Genomic DNA, 8,376 nt, shown 5'->3' with positions numbered 1-8,376 from the left:
AGCATATGTTCCGGTCAGGTGGTCAGCCGAACAAATAAAGTTGTAGTTAATTACACAAGCATGCTTGGTACTCATTTTATCGACCCACTGAAGGGATGAAAGGCTGAGTCGGCCTTGCCCGGCCCAAGGATCGAACCAAGGACCTGTGGCACGACAGATATTGTGGAAATATTAATATTTATTTTAAAAAATAAGTGAAAATCGGGCAAATCGTGATTTATAAATAAATTTTAATAAATTCTCTAAAATCATTAAAATTGTATAACTAAAAGTCAACCTCATTAATTAGATATTTTATATTATCCAGTATAATATTATTACTTTGCGCACATCCATTTTCGGGCCAATCTTTGGTAACTAACAACTGTAAGAACATGCCATAAAAAATGCTTCTATTTACTCTTCTATTTTCATATTTTGTAATCCAGCAAAATTGTTACGAAAATATTTTGAATCAGTTTTGTAAGATACTGGAAAGTGTAAGTCCATTTGATTTCGCTACTCGTTTTATAGATTGGATTTTGTATTTTATTCTATATTTTTCCTGTATTTTATTTTTTATTTTCTATTTTTACTTGATTTGTTTTATTTCGCATATTTTTTACTTAATATCTTCTAGTTTAGTTTCAATTTCTTGGGTGCTGCTTACACTATTGTATTGATATTGACATATTTTGTTTTGGCTATATTAATACAATAATAGAAAGCACTCGTTTTGCGGATATAATCGTGTGAGCTGATGACGAAATCATATCTGTGATTATATCTGTAGTGGTGAAATGAGAAAAAAATTTACTAACCTTTTAAAATAATCAAACATCTCTTATAAGCATGGACAGAAAATCAATATAAAACTTTCACTTTTTATTCAGGAACTTAAAATGCAGGGAATGGTTAAGGGCTTATTAATTTGAAATTTTAAAGCATTTCGTGAGTAAGATTTGCTTATTTCCTTGATTTCTTATTTTAAAAACTTTTTTTTCGAGGTCACGAAGAGATGAAAATAATCGTTCATTTAAATCTTGTTGCATTAGATAATTTTTCACTGTTTCCAAACCGTACAAAGCATAAAAAAAAGTAACATTTTTCACTGGAGATTCATTAGCATTGACTTCTGTGTCAAAATCGTTATTCATTGCTTCCTATAAATCTGCGTCATTAAATTCATAAAATTAGTTTAATCGTGAGATTCGGTTAATAGGGCTCGACTTGGTAAATAGGCTTCGATTTAATTTTTTATTATTATGGAAGTAATATGATTAGACATTTTAAAATTAAATAAAAATTTTCTGAAACACTTATATTACATGAAAAACTAAATTGAAGGAAATTTAAATATTTTAAATATAATTCGTACTCATCAATGTCTTCTTCTTTAACGTCACCAAACTTTGTAATTACACCCACGCTTGCGTTATTAACGAGTAAGTCAATATGTCCAATACTTGTAATAGCAGATTTTGTTTCTTCCCAGTCTCCAACATCCAAACAAAGAGTCTTTATCTTGCCATTCTGAAATAAAGTAAGATGAAAGTTAAAAAAAAAATAAACTAAGTATTTGCGAAGCTTAGAGATAGCCAATCATTTTATTTCATATTATAACCGTCGTAAAAAATTAGTAGTAAACCCAACAAATTGGGTTGAACAGTCGACCCAATTTGTTGGGTTTACTACTACTAATATTCAACTCCGTAGCTTTGTAATTTTGAGCCCAATCCAGTAGATGACGGAACTCCTGGATCAAGTATTGGGAGAAATTTGCCTTCGTAGAGAAGTTCTTGATGGTACTAACTCACATTTGTGTTACATGGAGTGGAAAACCATGGAAACCTCCTACGGTTAGCCTGACGCAAAGGGGACTTTAACCCATGATCCGTCTACTACTGAGGATATTTTTGGTCAGCACTGTAGTCGGTTTAAGCAGGTCGCGGAATTCGTATGGACCAGCCATGGCTTGGATTCGAACCCCGTTCACCTCATTGGAAGGCGAACGTACTATCCTTAAGCCACCACATCGCAGGTAGCCAATCATTGCAGAAATTTAGCAATTAGGCATGATTTATACAAAAAAGTTTAATATAAAATAAATAACTTTTCGTTTGCAATTCTAGGGTGAAGGTAAAAAACCAAGAGAAATGCCTTAAACGCTTTTGAATAGCATTGTTATGAATGGACATAAAGCGATAGGCAAGGCATGGAAGGAGACAAAACACTTGGCCACAATATGACAACATACACTGTAACAATATCAGTTTATCTAAACACCAAAAATGGTGAAAACTATACGCCAAAACTTCTCAGAGTAAACTAAAATGGAGAGGCCTTATGCTCCAGTTCCAAGTAAAAGCAAGTGATGAAAACGGAGATTTAATCAAATCCCTATTCCAGACGATCAATTCAAGGAGGATGCTAAAATAAATATTCTGTGGGGTGTTTTCCATAAAGAAATAAGTGATTTGATCAAATCCGTTAACCTTTTTAGTGAAAAGGTGAAATAAAAAAAGTCGAAAGAAGTAAACAAAAGCTGAAGTAAACAAAAGCTGAAATAAACAAGAGATGAAATAAACATACGAATTTTCACTAATATTTTAATTTAAAATTATAGTTTTTTAACAGCATTTTTTTGTTTTCTAAATAAATGATATAAAAATATTATGCAATGTTTTTAACACTAAGGGAACATAAAATTGGTCCTTATTAAGTTTTATGTACCCTCAAACAACAACAACAATGTGGGAACGAATCACTTCTGATGTGACGGATATTCATAGAAACATGCCTTTGAACGTACAGACAGAACTGATCACATTTGTACGTTAGTCATAAGCTCTGTAAAAATTTTAAAATTGTTTTGTTAAAATGCAGGTTTTTTTCTGTGTCTCTAAAAATTATTTCCTTTTATGTTACTTTCGCAGATTCAGTAAATACTTTTTCTTGACATATAAATCAGTAATTCTCAATATAATCAACCTTAAATAATTAATCTTCTTTAAACGGAACCCTGACTTAAAAAATGAAGTTCATTAAGGTAATTGTGAATGCTATATAACATTAAAAAGTTGTTTTTTAAATATTTAATTAGAGGAAGGAAGATTTTTCATCGTTTTATCATTATCTTAAATTAGGCTTTGCGTCCGACAGTTAGATTTGCAATCATTGTGCTATATCTAGTCTAGTCATGAATTTTTTTTCGTGTATACCCATAAACGAGCATTTTGTGTACACGTGAATGCGTTTTTGTTCCTTCAAAAAGTCCTCTACGAAGGCAAATTTCTCCCAATACTCGATCCAGGAGTTCTTTTGTCTTTTGGATTGGGTTCAAAATAACAAGGCTACGAAGTTCAACATTAGTAGTCGTGAACCCATAAAATTGCGTCTGCTGTTCAACGACGGTTATAAAAATAAATAAAATGACCAAAATAAGACGAATTATTGTTTACTTCGAGATTGAAACTTAAAAGAACTGCTATAATTTTAAAAATGGCTTTACTTGATTGAAAACTTCCTCCGCTGCAAAAATATGAAAAAACAGTTGACATGCTTCAAGGGCTTCAAAAATAGGCTCCCATTTTTAAGACTTTCTTGAATTGAATGTATAGAAAAAATTGGTTTTGCAATAAAAAAAAGGATTGAAATAGTTGAAACAAATAGTTTAAAATAGTCGTTAGGAAGACATATTTCTCTTTCAAAGGATTTATTTATTTTATTTTGTTTTAAATATTAATGTAATGTTCAATAAAAGCTTCTTTTCATAATTTGCTTATTATATTGTTAGTAGATATATTATAATTTCTTTTAAAAATTCCATTTCTATTTCACTGGTATTTTACTTCAAATAATTTGATATAGGAAACTGAAAAATTAAGTAAATTATGAATTATAGGATGGATATGAATATAATTGAAATTTTCAAAATTCATCACTAATTTTGAAAAGAATTAAATCACAGAACGCTTTTAACTATTCCACGGAGCAATAGGGTTCCGCAGACTCCAATTGGGAACCACCGATATGAATAATTTATGCCTATTTATTGTGATATAAAAAAATTAAAATTCCACTTACACTTTTCTCCAGTTCATTCAAATCTGACGGGATTCCACTGATTGCTATCACCTCAGCACCGCATTCGGCTAATTTAATTGCTATAGCACTTCCAATGCCTAAATAAATTTAAAAAATCTTTATTATACATCGTTCATAAGATATTATTTTAGTGGTACCAATAGACATAATATAAATTCACAAAGTGTTTTTTCCAATGCCCATCTGTGTTAAACATTCTTTTGTCAATTCAGGAATTTACAGGGTGATTTTGTTGGCCTCTCTTTCTGGGGTACCATATTAGGTGGGCCAACGTTGCTCCCACAGTAAGGACAGATAGTACAGAGAAAGAACATTCATGCCTTGCCCGGGATTCGAACCCAGAACCCATCTGATGCAAGGGCAGTTCCCAATCCCCTACACAGGCCAGTTGGCTAAATTCATAATGTAATTATTTTTATTTTACACAAAGCATTTTATCAAAAAAAAGATTTAATTAGAGATAGAAAAAACTTCTTGTAATCTGAAAACTACTCCCAAGTTTTGAATTACAAAATTAAATTTAAGTAGGGTGAATAAAATGACAGTCAATATACGAAGCAACTAAACGCAAAAAAATATTTTAATTATTCAAAAACCTAAACAAAAATGATAAACATATTGACATTACGTTAACATTAAATTAAACTGGATTAGAAATATTATTTCATCTTTCATCACTCTAAATTTGTGGGAAAAGGGTTAGATCTTAACAACTTCCCTCCTGACAAAAAATATAAATATTACAAAAGTGGCGACATCTTGTAAGCATAATTGCTTTCTGAGTTGAGAAAGTAGTAAAGATCCCATATTTTATATTTCATTGACTGTCTAGCTGAAGCCAATAGTGTTTGAAAAATTATTGTTCATTTTTAATTAAGAAAATATTCTATCGGCAAAGAATTTCGAAAAAAAATCGCTTTACTTTTAGCTTTTAGACTACTTTGTATATTGAGCAATATATTCGTTGCAGTATTAACCCTTTTATGGGGCATTTATTTCTGGTAAAGGTAAATTAAAGTATTTTTTGAATTGAAATTGTTTCAAGAATAGTAATTGATATAAGAAAGAAAAACCCATTTAGTTTATAAACAGGCAATTTTTTTGGTGGTAAATATATTTACCCCAACCATATATTACTTATTGGCTTTTATTTTTCTTTATTTATAAAATAAATCTTATAAATGCTACAAACTTCAAAAAGAATTATGTATTTTGTAACTTTTATATGGTTTTTTAAACTAACAAATGGTTACCAATTTTATTCAAACGCACTTCAAGAAAGCTGAAGTTATTAACAAATGGAAACCTAAATTAAAAGTGGTAAAAAAGTGGTGGGAAGTATACTTCCCACTGCCTTCGAAAAGGTTAAGAAGGTAGTTAACATCACAATATGTATTACTACGTAAATACCCGTTCTTCGCCCAGGGTGAAGAAAAGAATCACTAAATTAGTACTGAACAAAATTGAAAATTCATGCACAAAACTGAAAGACAAACACTGACACAATATCTTTTTATTTATTACTATTTGTTGCTCTTCGCCATGACCGAACGTAAATAGACTAAGCAAAACATATATTTGTAGTTCATCCCATGAAAATAAAGGCTAACTGTATTCAGTATCATCTGACAACTCATATTTAAAATTTACCACAATCAAGCAACTTTCTCCTATACTTGTTTCTTTGAGTGCCGTAAAAAACCTATTTCCTCAGTATCTATCATAAAAATGCACACTCTTGGTGCAGCTTTCGTAAGCACTAAATTTACTCATAAAATACTTTCCACCTAGATAAGAAATATTTGGTACCTATTAAAACTGTACTAATTACATGCCAGTAGTTTTTATTACCAAAATTAAGCATATCTGATGTCAATAATAGTATGGCAACTTTTTATAAATAAGTACCATAAAGAATAAGTAATTTTTCTCCCATTAATTTTGCTTTTTAACACATAGTTTCCTTTTTTTAATTTCAATTAGTACCTAATAATGAAATTAATTAAGCATCATTGACGTCAATAATTGCTTGCCAATTTTTTTACGCTCTCTTGAATTTATTAGTATCATTTCTCTAATCTTGCTCTTTAGCACATAGATAAGTTTTACTTTAATTAGTAACTAACATCAAAATTATTTATCATTGGCTTCAATAATAACTTTGCTCTTTTTTACGTTCCTTTTAAATGAATTAGGATCCTTTCTCCATTAATTTTGCTTTATTTCAATTAGCGTTGATTTTACATGATTTGGTTTTATACCAACATGTTTTAAAAGCGTGACAATAAACAAAATAAACACGTAGTTTCAGATCAGTTTCGAAATACTTATATGGTAATGTAGTCATCGTAGGCTAAAACGTTAACGTTATCATTTTGTTAATATGCCATAACGTATTAAAATGCATTGAACAATTCAAGCATAACGAATTAACTTTCCATTTAGTTCGCTTTAGTCTCCGGTGACTGACAGTGTGAAACATGTTTTAAAACTAAAAGAAATTACACTGTTTTAAATAGTTATTGAAAATTTAGGTTTAAATTTATATAAAATTTACTTAATTTTTATTGATAACAAATTAATGAACTATTTTAATATCAGTTGCAGTGTGCTGCGCATTGCTAGACCACAATACGAGCGCTTTTAAAGGAAGATGCCTTAAAGAATATCAATGGCGTTCAACGTATTAAACAGTAATTCTAAATTCTACTTTATGTTGTTGTTGTTGACGTATGCTTGTTTAGGGAGAGGGGTGCGATTGTTCTTGTTTTCCAGTAGCGCCATCTATGGCCAAGAATTCGACTTCGCCACATCATACGTCGCACCCGTTTTATAGGACGGGAACCATTCATACATCAATTCATTCATCCACAGATCGTAATTTTGACCTGAATCAGAGAATGATCGATCTCCAATCCAGTACCCCCAGAGGTATTGATTTGTCATGGGAACATGGAGGACTTATGTGACTCGACAGATTTAACATGCATCAGTCACTTTACTACACGGGGAGTCTTCGGTCAGCGGGGTTTCGAACCGACGAACTCTCGGGCATGGGCCCAGCACACTATCGACCAGGCCATCCCGGTCCATTCAACTTTATAAGTTAGGGAATAAGTTTTTAGACCTTATTCTATCCGTGCCACTGACAATATTTTATCGCAATTGTAAGAGAAAACAAGATAGGAAAAATAAAATTCTAAACACAATTACCTTTTCCTGCTCCTGTAACTAAAGCCTTTTTTCCTTTAAGACTGATCCAAGGATTGTGATTATTAGTCTCTACCTCTTCAAAATTATTATCAAGTTCTGCTTCATTTTGGATTGCACTCTCTTCACTTTTTTGTTGCTTTTCATTAGAAATATCCTCAATCATTTCAACCTAAATGGACAATTATGCGTTAAATTAAGTAAAAAATATTACTTTACAAAATAAATCATAACATTTATTTCATAAATAACTTTTATTTTAATCAAAACAAAAAGAAGGAAATATTTTTTAGATGATTTAAAAATTCTTGCTAAATCAAATTTGACTTATCGTGTCATTAAAGTAATAATTAAAAATGTATTTTCTTTTTGTTTCCACTATGGAACTCTACCACCAACTTGCTTTTCTAGCTTATGTACAACGCGAACAGGGCGGTGTTTCTTAACTGTTTTATTTTGAGGTTTATGTTTGCGTCATAAGCAAGGTGAACTCTGACGTAAAGAAAGAGATTTAACCGGTTCTATAACGTAATTATCTTTGCTTTGTGAAGAAAAAAAACCCTCTTCAAACGCTTCAAAACCGGTTTTTGCTTACACTCAAAGCAAAAAAGTGACTTTTATGAGGAAAATATTTATGTTTTGCCTAAACGTTTTTAGTTAAACGGTTAACAGTTATCGTAGCTTGTCATAAAGGGGAATTTTGACTAGTTGTTTATTCCTACTTTAGCCAACGATTGTCCAGATTTGAGTGCTAAACTCGTTGTTATATTAAAATTAAAAATTATTCAAATCAAATATTTATAATAAGTTTTTACTTTTTTTCTATTATTACAGATTTACAAACACAGATTGAGTTACATGGAGGTCACTATCTGGGAAAAATTTAAAAAGTGAAGAAAAATACTTTATAAGTTTATCGTTTAAACTCATAAATTTCGTGTCGATTTTAGGAATTTGGTTGGTCAAGTATAACGTAGATAATGATTTTACAAATATATTTGGGCATCAGTTATTGGTGAGAATAATTTATTACTTCAATTTTTACATATATATATATCTATATATATATATATATATACA

General features: G+C 30.5%; 1 protein-coding gene across 1 annotated transcript in view; it reads right to left on the bottom strand.

Annotated features, from left to right (window-relative positions):
* LOC107444820 (L-xylulose reductase) overlaps window positions 1-8,376 on the bottom strand; it is a 22,417-nt gene that overhangs the window by 7,693 nt on the left and 6,348 nt on the right. Inside the window, exons 2-4 of the mRNA XM_016059048.3 lie at window positions 7,300-7,468; window positions 4,066-4,163; window positions 1,358-1,512 (exon numbers count right to left, since the gene is read on the bottom strand). Coding sequence (XP_015914534.1) covers window positions 1,358-1,512; window positions 4,066-4,163; window positions 7,300-7,462 — 416 coding nt within the window. The 5' untranslated portion in view covers window positions 7,463-7,468. The remainder of the gene's footprint in view (window positions 1-1,357; window positions 1,513-4,065; window positions 4,164-7,299; window positions 7,469-8,376) is intronic.

The sequence above is a fragment of the Parasteatoda tepidariorum genome, chromosome 2 (assembly GCF_043381705.1).
Source record: "Parasteatoda tepidariorum isolate YZ-2023 chromosome 2, CAS_Ptep_4.0, whole genome shotgun sequence".
Taxonomy (NCBI): domain Eukaryota; kingdom Metazoa; phylum Arthropoda; class Arachnida; order Araneae; family Theridiidae; genus Parasteatoda; species Parasteatoda tepidariorum.
The sequence above is the reverse complement of the archived record's forward strand: the minus strand, read 5'-3'. Positions and strand labels throughout refer to the sequence as shown.